The following is a 19,274-nucleotide window of genomic DNA, read 5'->3' on the forward strand; positions in this document are numbered from 1 at the left end:
CTGCTTGGTTGAGTTTATTTTTTCGGAAAGATTTTTTTTTTTTATTATTCTGCTTGATCGTCACCGTCGACAACAACCGCAAGTTGACACACGTTGAAAACAAAAGACCTCATGCTAATTGAGCCTATAGCAACGCTAGCTAGCACAGAGATCAGCGGAGGTCATGGGGGGGTGGGGGGGGGGCCGCAGGGAGGAAGATGAGCAGGAGAGTTTACATTCCAAGCAGAGCGGTGAACGCCTCCTGAAAGCCCGGCAGCCCGACTCCTCAGTCCCCACCGCTGGCAGAGGCAAGGAGAAGCAGGAAAGACGGAGGTAAAGTTCTACTGTTGCTGCTTTGAGGCGCCACTGGACAACACGAACCGGGCATCAACGTTGGCACACAGCGGGTATTTCATGAGGATTTATTCTTTTAAAACTGATTCATTTCAAGAGTTGAAATCACAATAGCAGTGCTAGGACAGTGTACACAGGCAGGCCGATCGGGACGACACAGTGTGGCCACGCAGCCCACTTCCTCTAGCAGCAGAACAACACACACCATTGCATATCGTCGTAGCGCAACGGGCCATTCGTTCTTCCGAGCTCGTCTCATTTTGGTCTGGACTGTTAAAAACAAACAAACAAACAAACAAACAAACAAACAAACAAACAAACAAACAAAAACAACCGGTGATAACCTGGGTTCATCAGTCAGGAGGTCCGCAAAGACCACATCCAACCAGTTTGCAAGTTTTTAAAAACAAGATAAGATAAAGATCAGCTGTCACTACTACTAAGATTCTTCGCTAACATACAGCAGTGGAGGGTTTTTGGCAAAACTCGGGCAGGATTCGGGTCCTCGGAGACGAGCGGTCTGAGCCAGGAACGAAACACACGTCGGGCTCGTTCAGCCACTCCACATTCTTTAAAATGAGAAACGTCAAGCACGCGGCTCTCTCCAAACATACAGTAGAAGCCCTCAAAACACGCATCACGGCCCCTCGCAGAGATACACACGCACGCACGCACGCACGCACTGGAGTCCGGACACGCCCCCCGTCTCCTTCAGCTCAACTCCACCGCTTTGAGAATCAGCAAAACGAGATGAGAAGAAGAAAAAAAAGGCCAAAATAAAAAGTGTGGGTTTGTCCTTCCAGCAGTGCAACGGCAGCGGCGGCGGCGGCGGCGGCGGCAGCAGTGGCGCCCCCTAGGCAAAGCTGTTCTCTGGGTAGCTGACTTTGATGGCGCCCCAGTAGCAGGCTCGTATCAGGCAGATGAGGCCCAGCAGGTAGGCGAACGCCCAGGACACATAGGTGGCGTTGTAGCGACTGGCAAAACCCCGGGTGCCCACCTGGTGGCGCAGGAGAGGAAGGAGGAAGAGGACGAGTCAGCAACTGGGAGCGCGACACAACGACAACAACTCACTGAGCAATCACTGATGGCTGACAAATGGTTGATTTTAAACTTGATCATCACATCCTCTGAATTCATGGAAACACATTCAGCTGGTGAAGAAAAGTCAAAATACATTCAAGTCAAATTCAGTCATATTTATTGATTTATTTATTTTTTAAGTTTAGTTGTAGCTTTTTCAGATACCTACGCCTCAAAGCTTCCTGTTGGCGTGTGAGGCGAATTGGCCAAATGGCGCCACCTTGTGGCCGGCCAGGCTTTTGACACAGCCAGTTTGAATGAAAGACATTCTGTCCAAAAATCTTATATAATGATGCTTTTATTTTGGAACTTTTGATCCAGTTGATGAAAAAAACATTGCGACACCACATTTCTTATATGTGTAACTTTTTTCTCCAGCAGAGTTCACTAGACCCGCCCCTGCTTGCGTCTGATTGGCCAATACTCCTTACTTTTAACCCTGGCCTAAGCCCAACTAGAAGCAAGCAGGAGGGGAGGAAATAAAAACACTTGTTTACATTTAAGAGCCTTGTACACCGGTTGCTTCCTGTCTCTGAAATTAATTCCAAAGACTGGAAAAAAATGCAATTTCTATTCTAGATGAGCAAAAGTTCAGGGCTGAACTGTGATGCAGCTGCCGTGGCCGCTTCATTAACACGAGGAAGCAGAGTTCTCACCGTTAAACCCACTCCGATGAAGATGCAGATGATTCCTACGGTTATATAAGCGCAACAGCGCCTCCGGGGGAGCGCGCTGCCAACGGATGATCTGCAGATAGACGCACAGGAAGGAGGTGAAGAGACAGTCTGGTATGATGCACCTCAACTCTGCTCTTCTCACTCCACCAAGTCTCTCTCCATCTCTCTCTCTTTCTCTCTCCCTCTCTTTCCATCTCTCTCTCTCTCTCTCCCTCTCTTTCCATCTCTCTCTCCCCCCTCTCTCTCTCTCTCTCCCCATCTCTCTTTCCATCTCTCTCTCTCTCTCTCTCTCTCTCTCTCTCTCTCTGTTTCTCTCTCTCTCTCCCTCTCTCTGTTAGAAAGCCTGATGGGAGTGCCTCAGGCAGGTCACATGTCCAGCCGGCCTCAGACTCCTGGCAAACCACTAGCAAAGCAAGTCGATGGCCCGCGAGCATCTTTTCTTCTTTTTCTTTAATTAAATATATATATATATTTTCCAACTCTTCCTTGCCCTCCTCAGCCCCGCCCTCTCCTCCCTCACATGCGCCTCATGTGACCGGACTCCAACATTCTTAAGAATCCGCAGACCTTCAGATGGCTTAAGGGGGTCGGGGGAAGGGGGAGGGGGGCGGCGCTGGTCACCAGATTTCTCAACTGCTCCCTCTTTAAAACTGTTCTCTCAGCGTTAGTCCATCTTTACACTTCAGCCAGCTGACCGTTGAGAGTCACGTGACCCGTGACCCACGCAGAGGTCGGCCCTCCACTTCAGGAAAGAATATCGACGTCCTAGAAGACGAGGAGGTGCGTCGGCAGAAGTTGAGCGCTTCCTCTGAGTGCATCAGAGACTCCCGGAGGAGACAGGAGGAGATTTTTAATATCTGTAATTTGGTTTGAGGGATGCGAGAGTCGTTACCAGGTGCCGCATATTATTGCAATTCTTATTGAGTCATTAAGTTGAGGCAGAACGCAAACACTCGGCTGTCCGTATCGCACACCCCGTCAGGATTGATTTTGCATTTGAAAGGCCGGGAGGGGCGACTGTTCCCTCAGCTGCAAATGTTTTAAATTACAGTCGTCGGCTTCATAGCTGAGAGACAGACGTGGCTCATTTCCGTTGTTGACGAAGAGGGACAACTGGGACAGCAGAGACGGACGGGAGTGCAAATAATCAGTGACAATGGACTGGGGGTGAGGCAGGAGTGAGGCAGGAGTGGGTCAGGAGTGAGGCAGGAGTGAGGCAGGAGTGGGGCAGGAGTGAGCCAGGAGTGAGCCAGGAGTGAGGCAGGAGTGAGCCAGGAGTGAGGCAGGGGTGGGCAAGGAGTGAGCCAGGAGTGGGTGAGGAGTGAGGCAGGAGTGAGCCAGGAGTGGGTGAGGAGTGAGGCAGGAGTGAGGCAGGAGTGGGGCAGGAGTGAGCCAGGAGTGAGCCAGGAGTGAGGCAGGAGTGAGGCAGGAGTGAGCCAGGAGTGAGGCAGGGGTGAGTCAGGAGTGAGGCAGGAGTGAGCCAGGAGTGAGGCAGGGGTGAGTCAGGAGTGAGTCAGGAGTGGGTCAGGAGTGAGGCAGGAGTGAGGCAGGAGTGGGGCAGGAGTGAGCCAGGAGTGAGCCAGGAGTGAGGCAGGAGTGAGCCAGGAGTGAGGCAGGGGTGGGCAAGGAGTGAGCCAGGAGTGGGTGAGGAGTGAGGCAGGAGTGAGCCAGGAGTGGGTGAGGAGTGAGGCAGGAGTGAGGCAGGAGTGGGGCAGGAGTGAGCCAGGAGTGAGCCAGGAGTGAGGCAGGAGTGAGCCAGGAGTGAGGCAGGAGTGGGTTTGAGCTCAGCCGGCTGCACCTTATCTTCACTCTTCAGACACCCTGCAGAGTGATAACCCGCCCCCCACAGCTCCAGACCTCTGAGCCCTGCGTCTGACATCGCTGCAATACTTCTTTATCTACACATCAAAGACACTGACACAACCATCTGGACATGATTTGATGATCGTTATTTAAAAAATAAATAAATAAATAAAGTTTTAGCTCGTTCTTTGTTCTTTTGCTTCCATTGAGCGTGCAGATTGCCAGCGTACTTTGCGGCATCGTGTGTGAGAAGTTACGGCGGTAAAACACGGAAATGTTATTGTGGAAAAAAAATGCACATTCCAAAAAAAAGAAGGGACTTACATTTTTTTGCAGTGGGGACACTTGGCTAGCGTGTTAAAGCGAAGCTCCATCCACTGAAACAGACAAAGGGGGCGCTGTTATCACACTGGAACGTCCCACAGTTAAAGATCAATCAGCGTTTTAGAGAGAAAAAAAAAATCTAAGAAATCACCACAAGCGCATTCATTCAGCCACATTATAAAGTTCTGGGCAGGGATGCACCAATTAACTCTCAATCTAAACAGTTTAAATCTGACGTGATGACGGATGAACGTCAGCGTGCTGTTAACAATGGGATTATTATTGATTTTTGCTCCAGATTTGCAGACTGTGGTATTGGTAATTGGTGCATCGCCCTCCCTGGCCAGGTTAGAACGCCACAGGGACAAAATCAGCAGCTACTAACAACTAATTCTATACATATATATATTCAAATTCACTATTACTATTTCAGAAAACTTCATCCCAGATCATTTACGGTCCTATTCACACACGTTCAATAAGACTTCTCACACCTGGACGGCACAGTTTCACATTCGCCGCCGGTTCCTCAAACGGAATCCTGGTTGTGAGCAAAGTCTTATGGACGCCAGTGTGCGATGTTAGCCTGTGTGCTAATGTGAGCGTCGCTACGGCCGGCCGTCCGTCCGTCTCAACCTGCTGCCTTGGCGGGGGGGCGCCGTCGCCGGGGAGGTGAGACATTGGCTGGGATGAGCCGGCGTCCTCGCCGCCCTACAAAGCGCCGCAGGCGGCAAACAGTGCGCACACGTTAAGCTGCGCCGTGGCGGTGCACGCTTGCAAAACACATCATTAGAGGGTGCTGAGAAGTGGGCGGGGCGGGGCGGGGCGGGGTTGTTTCGGTGGGAGTTATCCGGCCCGTGGCTGCAACAACACTGCGGCGAGGTTTAATTTTTAATAAGCCGGGCAAAGAAACGGACGGCTGACATCCAGGGCGCGGGGGAGGTGGGGGGGGGGGGGGGGTGCAGCAGCGCAGCCGACCGTCCCTGCAACACCAGCAGCCGAGGAGCAGCCGGGCTGCGGTGGGTTAGCGGCAGCGGTGGCGGTGGCGGCGGCGGCGGTGGCGCTGATGCGTTGACCTACCAGGAAAGTGTTTCCGCAGTGGCCGCACACCACCCGCATGCCCTCGGGCTGGATGGGCAGAGCCGGCTGAGTGGGCTGCTCCTCGGGGATGACCATCGCCGGGCTCAGGTTGATTGTGCGTCTGCTGCGTTGGGGGTGGAGAAGATGAGGACGTTACGAGGCTCCGTCGACACGTTTTCACACCTGGCGCGGTCGATCGCCCGTTAAAGGCTCAAAGATGGGCAGAAAAGGGCGTGTTTAGCCCTCTGTTTACAGCCGTCAGCAAAAGCTGATTCTTTTTTTTTTTTTTTTTTTTTTTCTCTCTTAATCTTTCCATTGTTTGGAAGTGCAAAATAAACAAGGCCGTGTCAGACGGCAGGGCCAATCCCTGGCTGGGAGTGTGGTCACCGACATGAAGTTGGCGGTGTACCCTTTATGACATCACAAAGGGATTCTTTCTAGAACTGCACTTTGAACTGAAAAAAAACAGACGCTCTGCGCTTCAGCAGGACTGTGACTTACCAGTTTGGCCGAGGGCAGCCTATCCGCCTGGATGTGTCTTTACAGATAAGCAGGCAGTTGCAAGGACACCGCACGTACTTCTTCCCCGTCGGGGGGTTCTTGATCGGCTGGAGGTTTAAAAGCAGGGAAATCAGGCATCGCTTTGCGTCTCAGTCGCGGCTTCAGAGGGCAGAACAGCAGGAGGAAGGAGGAAGGAGGAAGGAGGAAGGAGGACTCACCGTGGCTTCGTTGCAGACGGTGCACTTGACCACGTGCTGATGCAGCTTCCCATCCAGGTGGATGACGGAATTGCAGACGCGGCAGTTGATGATGGGCACGCCGCCGGCGTCGGGGCTGGCGATGGCCGTGTAGGGAGGGGGCAGTTCCGCTGTGGGAGGGGGAGGAGGAGGAGGAGGAGGAGGAGAAGAAAACACGTGAAGGGATTTAAAAAAAAAAAAAAACTGGACCAAGTATAGTAGGCCAGTGCCCCTTGTGACATCACAAATGGCACCGATACCTGACTCTCTGGTGCTGGCTCGGCAGGAGGTGGTAAACAGAGGGGTAAATATCCAGTGCTTGGGATAACTGACCTCAGACCCCTGCGGCCTGGGAGGAAAAATAACTCTTTATGTGTCATGCAGGACCTTTAAACTGCTCCGTGGTTTCTTTTTTTAATGAGGTTGTGTTGGCTTCTGCCTGGCATTTTATTTATTCATTTTCATTTAATTCTTCATTCGAGCATAAAAAGAAGGAAAAAGGAAGGAAAAAGATACAATAATAAAAATGTGTAAGCTCAAAGAAAACAACAACAACAACAAAAAAAACAAATGTCCACAACTTAAATATGCTTGAAAGGAGTAGGAAGAAGTACTGGACTTATCCAAACCTACCCCTGTTCCCAACACCCTTTAGCTCAAGAAAAAAATAAAAATAAAATAAAAACAAAAAAAAAAACTAGAAAAAAAATAAGATAAATAAAAATGAAAAATGAAAAATGAAAAATGAAAAATGAAAAATGAAAATGCACCAGAACCAAAGTTTATGGTTACTGCCACACTATTCCAAGCATTAACACAATTAGGTGAAGTGACAGCCACAACCACTGGTTGATCTATGCCTGAAGCCGGTCAGAAGGGCCGAAAGCTGGCAAAATAAACTGGATATTTGCATCAGGTTCCGAGTGTGCGGGCGGCCGCTGTTTTCTTGCCTTCTGAGTTTCACGTGCGTATCGAAAGCAGAAGTTGCGTGAAGGAGAAGTCATGGGCGTAGGTGGCGACGCGCTTACGGGAAACTGGACCTTTGGACTTCTTCTTCTTCTCCATCTCGTTTTCCCGACGTTATCAAAAGGCCGACTGTGAAGTGGCGGTGAACTCTGTCCCACTGGATCCCTCATTAACCTTGTGTAATTCGTCTGCATTCCACTTGTTTTTTTTTTTTCTTGCCTCTGAAGCAGCTAATCCGCAGGTTTACACCGTTTTCCAGTGGCTTTGCTACTACCGGAGCTTTCGCTTTGCATCGCTTTGATACGACGGCAGCGTTGGGGGGAAAAAAACCTCCTGAGACCAGTCGCCTCGTCTGTCAGGCTGTTAAAAATCGCACTAATTGGCTTCCGAAAATAAATATTTGATCAACTCGAGAAATGTTAAAAAAAAACAAAAAAAAAACACCTGAGGCGTGCGCGTGAGAAAGACGTTACTTCACTGATAACTATCTCTGCTCCTCATGCTCAGAGAAGTCAATTTGGATCAGCGGCTGTAAATGAACAACAATTAAATAAATGGCTCTCATTTTAGAGACATGTGACTCACTGCACTAATAAAATCAGACATGAAAGACGAAGGTCCAACTCCCTCTGCTCTGGCACTGAGTGCTATGATGACGTAAGACATCTTGCTTTTCACTCAAATCAAATATAAAGTAAGAAATCAACATTCTTGATTTCAGCAGTCTACGTTTGTCAGGGTGCTTTCCTGTTGTTCCTGCAGCTCACAATTAAAAAAAAAAAAAAGAGAGAGAGCGAGAGCGAGAGGAAAATCTCATGGAGGGATCAGGCAGCCAGTCAATCCTTCTCAGGGCTTCCTAGCTCAGCCTAATTAGTAACAATTACATTTCTTCATGGCTGTGACTTCCTCGAGCAGCTGGGCACTGCAACAGCATCCAAACGGGAGTTGTTGTCTGGAAGACGGACTCGACACCTGTTCCATGACTAAGACCTTCTTTTCTTCTTCTTCTTCCTTCTTTTTTAAAATAATGAGCAAAATTCAAAATTCAAAATTCAAAAAAATCTAAAGAGAAGACGAGAACACAAACAAATATGGAAACAAGTCCAAAGAGATGAGCAATAGAATGTGTTGTAAAGGCAACTACACACTAAGAAAATGTTGTTCTAATCTTTTCCTGGTCCAAGTGGCTCAGACAACATTCCTCACTGCTGCCAGTCACTGCAACAGAGAGAGAAAATGAGCCCAACAGAGGGAACTCTGCACTTTGTCTCACAGCACAACTGTCATTTCTGATACCACAGTGAGGCTGTGGTGTCCACCGTTTGTCCATCGACTCCATCGGTCAGAAGACAAAAGCCTCAGATCTCTTAATTCCTCTGAGGGATTAAAAAAAAAAAAAAAAAAGTCAATACATGGGCTTCTGATTTGGTTGCGTCTGGTAAAATGTAATGTAATAAGAGGGGGCCACTGATTCATCACTGTCGCCATTTGAGCACGGCCACGGGCTTCCGTCACACTCCATTTAATCTGCAATTTGAGCCCAAGACCATCGAGTGTGTGACAACAAGAACCGAGCTGCAGTGAGAAACAGCCAAGGTCGTGGGTGCGCCGCCGCCACCGCTGCCACCGCTGCCACCGCTGCCACAGGGGGAGGAGAACATCCTCAGCCTGGCGGTGGTGACCAAGAGACTGTAGGAAGGCCCGCTGGGAGGGTAAATCACAGGCCTGCTGGTGTATCAGGCTGAATGCAAGCACTCCGGCTCGCCGAGTGTCTCACTGAAGACTCAGTGTGAAAGCACCACCAGCCGCAAAGCCACTCGGGGAGGGAGGAGAAGCTGAGCTCAGGCCTGAGTCAGAGAGGAACAGGCGCTCCCTTTACAAGTTATTAGGCTCCAGAGTTAAAGCCTTTCGGGCTAATCCGCTGGCGCTGGTGTATGGGGGGTGCGGGGGGGTCGGGGGGGGGGGGGGGAATATGAATTCTGAGAGATTAGAAGAAAAAAAAAAACGCTCATATGTGTTTTCCGGCTGGATTACGGCATTCTTCCTCCTTGAAACAACGACAAGGATTTCTCAACCCCATCAATGGATCCATTCAGCACAGACCACGGTGCCGGGGCAATTGAAAGTGGAGCAGAGCGTCTCCGCCGCTGACGTCAGATCCCTTTCACCGTCTCCTAATGAACAAACAAGCACTCACGGCACGGCGAGGCTCTGATGCTGAAACACTTGGAGAGATGCACGTGTGGTCATGTGTCCAGCACCAGGCAGCAGCGTAACCCACATTCTGCTGCTGACTGAGAGGACGGAGGAGGCTCCCTGCTTCTAGGATGCAGTGCATCGGAGGGCTGACACAAGCTGCGTCTGTAAAATAATAATAATGATACTATTATTATTATTATTATTGTTATTATTATTATTATTGTTGTGAGGATGCACACAACCGTTTTGTGTGCATCCACAGCAGGACACCTCGGCCCATTGTTTTGACGCTGCAGAAAGCTGCCTCCTCTCCGCCTGCAGCGGCTCATTCCTCCCCCATCAATCAGCAGCAGAGCAGCAGCAGCAGCAGCAGCAGCAGCAGCAGCACATTAGAGCCGCGCCTCCCTCCGCATCTCCATCAGCCCTCCTCACACAGTGACACATCACGACTCCTTTCTGTTTGTATATTTGGCTGATGTGACCATTCATCTTCATTGGGGGTGGGGGAGGGCGGACGACCCCCCCCCGAGCCCGCTGCGGTCATGGCAGGGCCCTGCTAGTCTAACCCACTGCTCCAGTTCCCACAGTGCGCACGCAGGCTCCACCTTTCTTCCTCCACCACTCTCTGCTCACTTGTAGGCCCCTTGCTTTGCCTTGCTGTGCCTTGGCTCGGCTCGGCTCGGCTTCCTTGGCTCGCAGCTGCAGCCTCTCGGTTACGCACGACACCCGATCACGCCCAGCAGCAGCAGCAGCAGCAGCAGCGGGGGGGGGGGAGAGGCAGTGAAATGATTCAGCATGCACGCACGGAGGCTCCGGCGGGTTGTTTACCTCGGGGACTCGGCTCCTGCAGGTACGGGGGGGCGGTGGGCGTCACGTTCCCGGAGTTGGGGCTCGACAGCAGCTGGGATCGCTCGTCCATGCCGTCCGAGGCCATGGCGTCGTTCGGCGCGGAGGGACGGGGACGGGAGAGATGACGGCCGGAGGGCGGCGCGGAGGCTCCTGGTTGCGGCACCGACTGCCTGTGTTTGGCGCTGAGCTGCTCCAGGTGCAGCGGCAGCAGCAGCAGCAGCAGCCCCGGTGACGGCAGCCTGGTGGAGGAGGAAAAGGAGGAGGAGGAGGAGGAGGAGGAGGAGGAGGAGGAGCTCCACACACCGACCGCCCCTCAGTGACACACAAACCGGGGCTCCACAGCCGCCGGCCGGCTGACGCTGCCTCGGTGAACTGGATACTGTGATGGAATTTATTTATTTATTTTTGTACAGTGACCAAGATCTGGAACAAAACTTCAATGATATTTTGGTTTTTATATCGCAGAAATGTACGCCTGTGTCACATTTGGAAACCTTTGTGAGATTCTCCTGCAAAGATGGTTGCAAACAGCTACATCGCAACAAAACCATTTGCGTGCTGCGTCAGTGAAGGCAAAGATCCCCCGCACTTCCCTACATCTGCCACTAGGTGTCAGTGTTACATCATTTTTACCGGCGTCTCAACCTAACCTACTCTGGACTACAAAGCAAAATAAATAAATAAATAAATAAATAAATAACTCAGACTCTCCAACTATGTTTATGTTCCTCAAAAGAGTTGGCATCCTTGAAAACTGCATCTGGCTGCAATCACCTGGCCTGCATCTTCAGCGGAAACATCTGTGTGGACGGCGTGGTGGAAAATCCAGCCAGTCTAGACAATAAGATTTCTAAGAGACCAAAGATGTCATCTGCAAAAGTATTTATTAGAATTGGATGCGAGAAATCTCAAATTCTGCCAACACGCTCAGAAGCTCTCAAAACGGTGAGCTTTTGTCGGTGGACGAGGTATAGAATTCTCAAACAAGCTTGCAGGACTTTAGCGGCTGCATGTGCTGACAGTTGCATTGCATAATAGTGGTTCCTTGCATCATATTCTGTTTTTCCCTAAAACTACTACACCCTTGTTCAGTTGTGCCAAAGCATGCCTGACATTCTCGGTAGGTTGTGTCACTGCTTTTCAAAGGACACGCCAAGCAAGCAGACAGATGGTGTGAATAAATTGGCCCTTCTTTTTTTTTTTTTTTTTCAGAGTTGGGGTGCATTTCAAACATCACGGCAGTGTATTCTGTGTGGGTGGAGGATACAATGCTTGAAGAAAAGAAAGAATATATTTAAAAACGTAGCCACGTATTTTGAGAGAGGTACAAATTATGAATATTCTTTAAAATTATTCGTTACAAAATTTGTATTGACATTGAGTTGCGTTCACTGACGAGATCCACTAGAAGACAGCAGTAGCACCACGCAGGACACTCACACAAGCAACCGTTCCAGAGGTATGCGTGCGGTTGTGTCAATCCATTAAATAGAACAGTCAAGTGGTGAAAGTTAAGCGTGAAATGAATAGAATAAAAGAAAAAAGAAAAAAAAGAAGAAGAAGAAGAAGAAAAAGAAAACAAAGAAAAAAAGCCAAACATAAATGTATGCAAATCCCATCAATATCTTTTAAACTGAAAACTAAACTATAGGTCATTAAGTCTGCGTGTGTGTGTGTGTGTGTGTGTGTGTGTGTGTGTGTGTGTGTGTGTGTGTGTGTGTGTGTGTGTGTGTGTGCGTGCGTGTGTTCAGGAAGGGTTTCATCTTAAATTGGGTGAAGTGAAATTCAATGGTGACTGCTCTAAAATGCCTCGTAAATTCCAGGAGAATCACAACGTGTCGGCGGGGGAGAGGGTGCAGATGGATAAAATGGGGGGGGGGGGGGGGCACAGTGGCGAGAAGTTATCGAGTTATCGTCGGGGGGTTGGGGGGGGCATCTGAAGGTTCGCTGGGCACTCTCCGAGCTGAGCTGGCCGGGGAGACTTTTCCTTGATTAAGTCCATCAGGCAGCCTGGTGGAAAGTCCTTGGGACGCGGCTGCGCTGCTCAGCAGCCAGTAAGCAGTGTCTCAGATGTAAGAGGCGAGCAGCGAGCAGCGAGCAGCGACTCACTTTTTCCGACGACTCGCCTCGCACAGCAGCAGAGGAGCCTGAGGAGCCTGAGGAGCAGCAGCAGCAGCAGCAGCGCTCCGACACCGCGCAGCCGTCCGTCGCCCGGAGGGTTTCTCCGAACGGTAAGCCACAGGGGACACTCTTCCGAGCGTGACCTGCGGCTGGGGGTCACGCTGACCTTTGCGAGATGCGAGGGAAGGGATGCGAGTGTCGCGCGAATTTTTTTATTTATTTTTGTTCTTTGGTCGCGCGGCGAGCCATCCAGCCGAGGCAGCGGACTTCCGTTCAGTCTCCTCCTGCATGTTCTTCTCGCCGCTTCATTTCGGCAACATGGCAACAGCTGTCAGTGGATGAGAAGCTGCAGTTAGAGCAGACTCGGTTTATTCGAAGGTTGAGATGAATTTGGTGGAAGTTTTGGAGAACTGGGAGTTGTTCAGATCCACAACTTAAAGCTGCTACTGGGGGGTTCGCAATAAATCTAAACCCACAAGTAAGTCACAAGACAACAAATTAATTAGCAAAATATCGTTTTCCTCTAATGTGGCAGTTTCGTTGGTTAAATCGTGTTGTATGTTACGGGCTGTAACAAAATCCTATTTTACACGAGGGACCATCAAAGCTTCAGTTAAATTTAAATTTCTTCCCCTTTCACGTGCACATTTCAGTCAGTCTACCAATGGGCTTTTTCTCCAGGTTCAGATTGAACCTTGCACTGCACTGTTTTAGTGCTGTGATAACAGAGAACGTGTTACGCAATGCTCTGTGTGCGTGTGTGTGTGTGTTTTGTGTTTCAGCCTTTTGCAAGATGGTCCAGAGGACCGACAGCAGGACGCTGCTCCGCACGGCTCTCCTCTTGTTGGGGGTCCTCCACCTCCACGCAGGGGCTGCAGGAGCAGCTGGCCACTTGGCCTCTTTCCTGCACGAACAAGTGTCCGGGGAACCGGACGTGGAGGACTTGGAGTGGGGTTCTGGGTCGTCTCTCCTGCACCTGCTGCACAGCTTCCCGGCCGACAGCCCGTTTGTCACCGAGACCCCGGGGGAACCGGTCAACTGCACCCAGCGTTTCTGGCTGCCGCCGTCCTCCGACATCTGCTGGGACGACATAGCTGGACCGGAGGAGTTTGCCAAGTCCCGCCTGCAGGTTCTGCAGAATCGGGCCGCCCTGCAGGCCGTGTCCGACTCCAGCGGAGTGGAGGAGGGAGGAGCCTCCTACAAACATCAAGCGAGGGAGGAGGTCCAGGGGATCCACTCGGACCACCAGACCGCGGTGGAGACCATTGAGACCATGGAGAAGGTTTTCGTCTCACTGGCAGAGACGAGGAAGGAGGGGAAGGAGCAGGGGATCCTCACAAGGTGAGAAACGGAAGTCCGTCAAGCAGTTGACGGGCCCAGAGTATCGCAGGATAGGACGTGAACACGGTTCAGCAGGTCCAATTGAACGACTGGAGTTCAGTTTTTAGATCTCCTCCACAGCCCGAGCCTCCCTAAGTCAAAACTACACTATCACGTGTTCACAGACTTAAGATCGACTTCAAACTTCCATCTTATTTCCGTCAAATGTACGAATCAAACATTTTAACAAGAGCTCAGAGAGGGGGGGAAAGCCTCAACGGCTTCCTGCTCTCGTCCAGCATCACATTTGTTTTATGTAATGCACTGATGAGAGAGCGGCTGTGGACTGAGGCCAGGCTCTCGTTCAGCTCTGTTGCTTGTTTGGCCAGAGTGTGAGGGCGGGCTGGCCAGCGCTGACAAAGTGGAAACAGCATCCAGACGAGCAGCTGAGTCATTTCTGCAGTCATCTGGCGGAGAGACGGGCGGCTCCGGCACAAACAGGCCCCGTCGGGAACAGCTTTCGCTGCTTGTTGTCTTTGGGATGGCAAAATGTTCCTTGGATGGACCAGACAGACCTTTTTAGTGGTGGTGGTGGGGGGGGGGTTACCTCATCTGTACTCAAGACATTCAACTTGTGGCTTGTCATGTTTTCCAGCCTGAAAGAGAACCTCGGCGACACCCAGGACGCCATACATGGAAGGGAGAGCGCAGCGAACACCCTGGAGAGACACTTTTCCCTCTTAGAAAGTACTTTTGTCAACATGCAATGGCGGCTGGCCAAATTAGCCCGGCAGTGACAGCAACCAGCCCCGGCTACTTTCCTCTTTCTCCCCTTATTTAACCTGTATTTATATACAAGCGGATTGTCTGTTACTTTGTATTGCAGCGACAAAATAAACTTTTATTGTGATTTGATTTGTGCTTTAGTCAGAACAAAAACTCCCAGAAAAAAAAAAAACCCACATGGAATTGGCACAGATGAAACGGCTTTGTGCAATAAAGGGGGGGGGGGGTGGGGGGTAATGAAGATGTAGCTCTTGCTTTACAGTTCCCATATGTTCCACATGGAGATTTCACAGCCAGACATAAACCCTCTAGTAAAACAGCACGACGTGCTGTAACAGCAGGGGGCGCAACTCCTCCTGAGTCACATTTCTTTTGTTTTACATGCACAGAAATTGTGGGTAAAAAAAAATGCAATTGGTACCAAAAAGACGTTGACATGGCAAATATCTTTAATTTTTATATCAAATCTAAATGATTAATTCCTAAGTTGGACTGATAACAAATTTCATTTTCATTTTGATAAAAAAGGCAATTCTGTCATTTTGTATTCAAAATAGGGGAAAATGAGTTCTCTTTAATTAGATTAGTTAAAAATAACTTTCAAGTATTTGTTATTATAACTACTCATAGCTCAAACAAGACATCATTTCAGCAAAAAAAACATTTCAGAAGAACATTTTTTTGTTTGAAAACAATATTTTAAACATCTACAACAAAGGGTTGTTTTGTTTTTTTTTTAACAATAAAAAAGACATATGGAGTGCAGCTGTGTGGAATGGATTTCTGCAGTGTTTTATGGGCGGTAAGTCCACTGTGTCATACAGCCTTGAAACATGTTAGGAAAATACATCTTTTCAGGGGGGGGCGGGGGAGAACAAGGTGTAACTAAAGACAATTAAAGCTTCAAAGCAGGTCTAGAATTATGAGCCAAACGCTAAATACTTCCAAGTGCTACATTTCAAAGGCATTTATTAGCACCAACAGTATTGAAAGCCAGGTAAATGTCATGTCTGCAGAGATTATTATTCTGCATAAATTAGGAGGTGTGCCGGCTTCATAATTGACCATTCGGTGCTTTGTTTAGGCTAGTCGCAGTGTATTCTGGCATCAAGTATTCAAACATTTTTCAATGTCCTACGGTGTACAGTACAGTTTGGGTTTCCATCAGAATTCACATCTGCTCTATGTAGCTATAAATGATTGTACATAAACCTCTTTTGAAATCCACAAGTTGACACAGCCTGTCATACTCACCTGCCAGTCATTTTGCTCTGAGTCTGTGACCTGTACATGAGATAGAACCTGCCAAGATATGAAATGCAGCCAGTGTCCCCCTAGAAATCCGCTTCCTCATCTGGCATTTGCTCCATAGACTTGAAGTAATCCCGAGCCAAGATCTTCTTTGGCAGGATGTCTGTCATTGGAAAAGCCAATATAACAATATTTATCCCAAGCTGAGAGGGACCGAGCTGTCATTCAAGAAAATCTCAGGAGGAAATGTGTATGTATAATTAGTCTCCCGGTTAAAATGCACCAGCACTGAGGTCCTGCAGTCTGTGACGTTAAGGCAATGCCATGCATTTCCACTTATTACAGGCACAAAAATAAAAGTAAAGGCCTAATTTAACTCACCACATACTGAACAAACACTTCTTTAATCAATAAGTTTAGTCCTTGTATCACCCAAATATTTGTAATTATTACTGCAAAAGGGAGACATCTTCATTGTGATTACTTGATAAGCATCTAGAATAATAGCTCTAGATACGTATTCTTATTGCAACAAATAGAATACATATCATTATTAAGAAGGGAAATAACTAAACTAAGTAACCTGTAGTTATCTAAACACTCGTATTGGTTTTCTGTCATTTTTTTTTTTTTTTTTTGCCAGGACAAACGACGGCACACAACAGGTTTATGTTGCATAACTACAAAATATACACTCCCATGTGTTTTTGTTTGTGTGCATTATTAGCCTGGAATAATATGTAAATGTATAAAAAAAATAATAAAAAAAAATGTAATAGACCAGCAGAAGCTGAGCGGCTGGGGGTGAGTTTCACCTGTGAGGAACTGGAAGGTCTCCGTCCCCTCCGCCGTGTGAGCCAGGTCGCTGTACGTCAGAGAGTTGCTTTCCTTCCCGGAGCCGCTGGTGAATGAGGACAGCGCCAGGTGCTGGACAAACAGCTCCTTCAAAGACACAAGTCGGTCATCTATCGCTGCTGCGGCGCTTGAGAGGAAACTTAAAGCAGATACGTTTTCAACGCTGGCTAACAGCGAGCTAATCCTCGTTAGCAAAGCAGCCAACTGCCCGGTGAGCGAGCCGGGTGATTTTTAGCGTTCAAAGAGTATCTTACTGTCGCCTTGGTGGTCAGAAAAAGGGCGTCTTGGTTGATGCTGGACACGTCGGGTGAGCTCTTCATTATCAACCTCACTCTGGAGATCGGCAGTGAGATCGACTTTTTACTGGCCGACGTTTGGTCGTCTTTGTCAGAACTCTTTTGAGACATCTTCATAGGGGACGCGGCGGCGGCGGCGGCGGCACGAGACAAGCGGAACTCGTACTTGTTTTGAACTGTGACGTAGTGTCATCTTCCTCCCTTCCTCGGTGTGCATGCGGCTCAGCAGTATAAGTGCACCTTTACCGCCACCTGCTGGCGGGAGACTACTGGAACGTAAAATGTCAACATGCCTTTAAAAAAAAACAAAGAAAAAACGTTGTTTTCACATTTATGTTTTACTGAAAATACATATTTTGATATTGTATTCCATAACTTAAGCTTATTTTACAAGCGCCAACATGAAATTTCTTAAATGTCACAGCAGTTATTCATCCTGTCCAATGGCGGCGCCCTTCTCACATTTCCCCGACACCAAGAGAGTCGAATAAGACACTGGCGTCTGCAATGGCGGCGATGTGCCTGTCACAATAAATAACACAGGATGCGATCCGATGGCGAGCTTAATACTATGGTGTTTCCACTGATGGTCGGCCAGAGGATTCGCCACTTATAAGAAACACAAATCCCGTACTGGTTCTTCCGCATCAGCGGTGATACGCGGTCCGCACACGGAGCCTTTTCCAGCGACCAAAGCTTCATTGTTCAGCATTTGACACAGCCACCGACGATGCCGCTGGGTTTGAAACCGTGCTGTGCCGTGTGCAAGACGAACTCCTCGTCCATGTGGAAGAAGGGGAACCAGGGGGAGATCCTCTGCAACAACTGCACGGGGAAGAGCAGCAGCGGCGGACCAGCCGGGCCCTCCATCATCTCCAGCATCCAGCCCAGCAATGGCGGTGGAAAGCAGGTCAATGCATGGATATTATTATATATTATTTGTTATTATATAGTCCTCTGTCATTTAGAATCCTACCACTATTACAACTACCAAATGTTGTGTTTTAATGGAAAGAAAACCTTGCTTTCCATCGAGAGCTCAAATAAGCTAAGCAAGTACACGAAAAGGTAAACTTACTAAAGAATTGAATTGGAGCGGGTGCTCACAAGATTTGGTGGTGATCTTCATGACAGTCTGTTTGTTGTGCCTTCTCCTCAGTCTAAACAGGAGATCCACAGGCGGTCTGCACGGCTGAGGAGCACCAAATACAAAGCTCCTGCATCTGAGAAGAAGGTGTCGACCAAAGGGAAAGGAAGAAGACACATATTCAAACTCAAAAACGTGAGGGTGGAATTTATATTGCTCAGTGTAACTCTTGTCACTGTTCTGCACCTTGGATATTTGTATTTGACACCGGCATCTTTGTGTGTGTCATCTCTCTCCTCAGCCGATCAAAGCACCAGAATCTGTTGCAACAATCATCACATCAGAATCAGTCTTTTATAGGGTAGGTAATTGGTTCCAATCAAGCTCTTCCTCCATCACATTCCTGTTTCTGATGGGTTTTTGCTATTTTATTCTCTTAAACTGAGTTTTTTTGTTGTTGTTGTTGTTTTTAAGTATTGCACCATAACTGTGTTTGACAGGTGTGTTTTCTCTCTTTTTGTACCTGCAGGGTGTTTACTACCAGACAGGAGACGTCATCAAGGTAACGGATGAGGAAGATGGGAAGCCGTACTACGCTCAGATTCGGGGCTTCATGCAAGACCAGTACTGTGAAAAAAGCGCTGCCCTGACCTGGCTGATCCCCACCCAGTCCAGTCCAAAAGACCAGTTTGATCCTGGGACATTCATTGTTGGTAAGTAATGCAGACTCCTACGTTAAACATGCACATTTTAACAAAGCCAGTGAAGCAGTCTGAGGATTGTCTGTTTTGTCAGGCCCAGAGGAGGAGCTGCCCAGAAGAATGGAGTACCTCGAGTTTGTGTGCCACGCCCCGTCGGAATACTTCAAGTCGCGGAGTTCTCCGTTCCCGACCATTCCAATCCGGCCGGAAAAGGGCTACGTCTGGAGCCACATAGGAGGCGCACAGGCCCATACAGTCAAAGAGTCTGTCAGTGGCAGCATTTAGTGACCTAACTGCACGGAGGACTGGAGTCTCCGTGCAGTCAGAGGCCCTGATTGACAGCACTGCACCTCAGAACTGCAAAGAGGACTTGAGCCTTTAAATGGACCCATGTACATGTGTGTAATATGATGACAATAAAGATGTTTTGGTTTTTTTAACATTTTGAATCATAATTTAAATATTTAAATTTAATTTAAATATTTTTTAGACAAACAAAAAATCTTTGTGTGGGTGTTGCTGTTTTGCTTGGCATTACATAGAAAATCAGCGCAATGCCTAATTAACGGAAATGTGAGCTCTTGCAAACGTTTTGTTTTTAACTTCATTTCAAATAAAAGATAAATATAGTTTTATACTAAATTGAATGAGGTAATCTCTTAAAGTTTTACATGATTAATGAAATCATTAGTTTAGAAAATTATCCTTAGAAAGTCCAGAGCTGCCATTTATTCTTTATGTATGTATTTATTCCCGCGTGCAATGGGCCGTTTGTGATCACATGTACCAGCACGCAATAATCCCAAATA

General features: G+C 48.5%; 4 protein-coding genes across 7 annotated transcripts; 2 read left to right on the forward strand and 2 right to left on the reverse strand.

Moving 5' to 3' along the window:
- Nucleotides 1-384: 384 nt before the first annotated feature.
- Nucleotides 385-10,955, reverse strand: pip4p2 (phosphatidylinositol-4,5-bisphosphate 4-phosphatase 2). Of its 2 annotated transcripts, XM_076017349.1 has the most exons (8): nt 10,028-10,955; nt 6,017-6,165; nt 5,799-5,905; nt 5,298-5,421; nt 4,854-4,928; nt 4,218-4,270; nt 2,070-2,160; nt 385-1,330 (listed from the first exon to the last, which is right to left on the reverse strand). In XM_076017349.1, the coding sequence occupies exons 1-8, from the start codon at nt 10,131-10,133 to the stop codon at nt 1,187-1,189; spliced, it is 849 nt and encodes a 282-aa protein (XP_075873464.1). In that variant the 5' UTR covers nt 10,134-10,955; the 3' UTR covers nt 385-1,186. The 2 variants fall into 2 exon arrangements, with proteins under 2 accessions (XP_075873464.1, XP_075873465.1); XM_076017350.1 differs by lacking the exon at nt 4,854-4,928 and having other exon boundaries at nt 10,028-10,946.
- A 73-nt stretch (nt 10,956-11,028) lies between these two features.
- On the forward strand, nt 11,029-15,910 carry LOC142882521 (uncharacterized). 3 transcript variants are annotated; one of them, XM_076017299.1, is made up of 4 exons: nt 11,029-11,221; nt 11,431-11,507; nt 12,952-13,510; nt 14,145-15,910. In XM_076017299.1, the coding sequence occupies exons 3-4, from the start codon at nt 12,963-12,965 to the stop codon at nt 14,284-14,286; spliced, it is 690 nt and encodes a 229-aa protein (XP_075873414.1). In that variant the 5' UTR covers nt 11,029-11,221; nt 11,431-11,507; nt 12,952-12,962; the 3' UTR covers nt 14,287-15,910. The 3 variants fall into 3 exon arrangements, with proteins under 3 accessions (XP_075873414.1, XP_075873413.1, XP_075873412.1); XM_076017298.1 differs by lacking the exon at nt 11,029-11,221 and having other exon boundaries at nt 11,274-11,507; XM_076017297.1 differs by lacking the exons at nt 11,029-11,221; nt 11,431-11,507 and having other exon boundaries at nt 12,800-13,510.
- Nucleotides 14,729-16,839, reverse strand: chrac1 (chromatin accessibility complex subunit 1). Its single transcript, XM_076017301.1, has 3 exons — nt 16,636-16,839; nt 16,342-16,468; nt 14,729-15,689 (listed from the first exon to the last, which is right to left on the reverse strand). The coding sequence occupies exons 1-3, from the start codon at nt 16,792-16,794 to the stop codon at nt 15,610-15,612; spliced, it is 366 nt and encodes a 121-aa protein (XP_075873416.1). The 5' UTR covers nt 16,795-16,839; the 3' UTR covers nt 14,729-15,609.
- A 312-nt stretch (nt 16,840-17,151) lies between these two features.
- gatad1 (GATA zinc finger domain containing 1) lies at nt 17,152-18,905 on the forward strand. Its single transcript, XM_076017300.1, has 5 exons — nt 17,152-17,587; nt 17,837-17,959; nt 18,066-18,125; nt 18,294-18,477; nt 18,560-18,905. Exons 1-5 carry the CDS (start codon nt 17,408-17,410, stop codon nt 18,748-18,750), a joined length of 738 nt encoding a protein of 245 aa, XP_075873415.1. The 5' UTR covers nt 17,152-17,407; the 3' UTR covers nt 18,751-18,905.
- The last annotated feature ends 369 nt before the right edge of the window (nt 18,906-19,274 follow it).

This window comes from Nelusetta ayraudi, unplaced genomic scaffold, assembly GCF_046127955.1.
Source record: "Nelusetta ayraudi isolate G7.1 ecotype Tasmania unplaced genomic scaffold, CSIRO-AGI_Nayr_v1 ptg000313l, whole genome shotgun sequence".
NCBI classification, from domain to species: domain Eukaryota; kingdom Metazoa; phylum Chordata; class Actinopteri; order Tetraodontiformes; family Monacanthidae; genus Nelusetta; species Nelusetta ayraudi.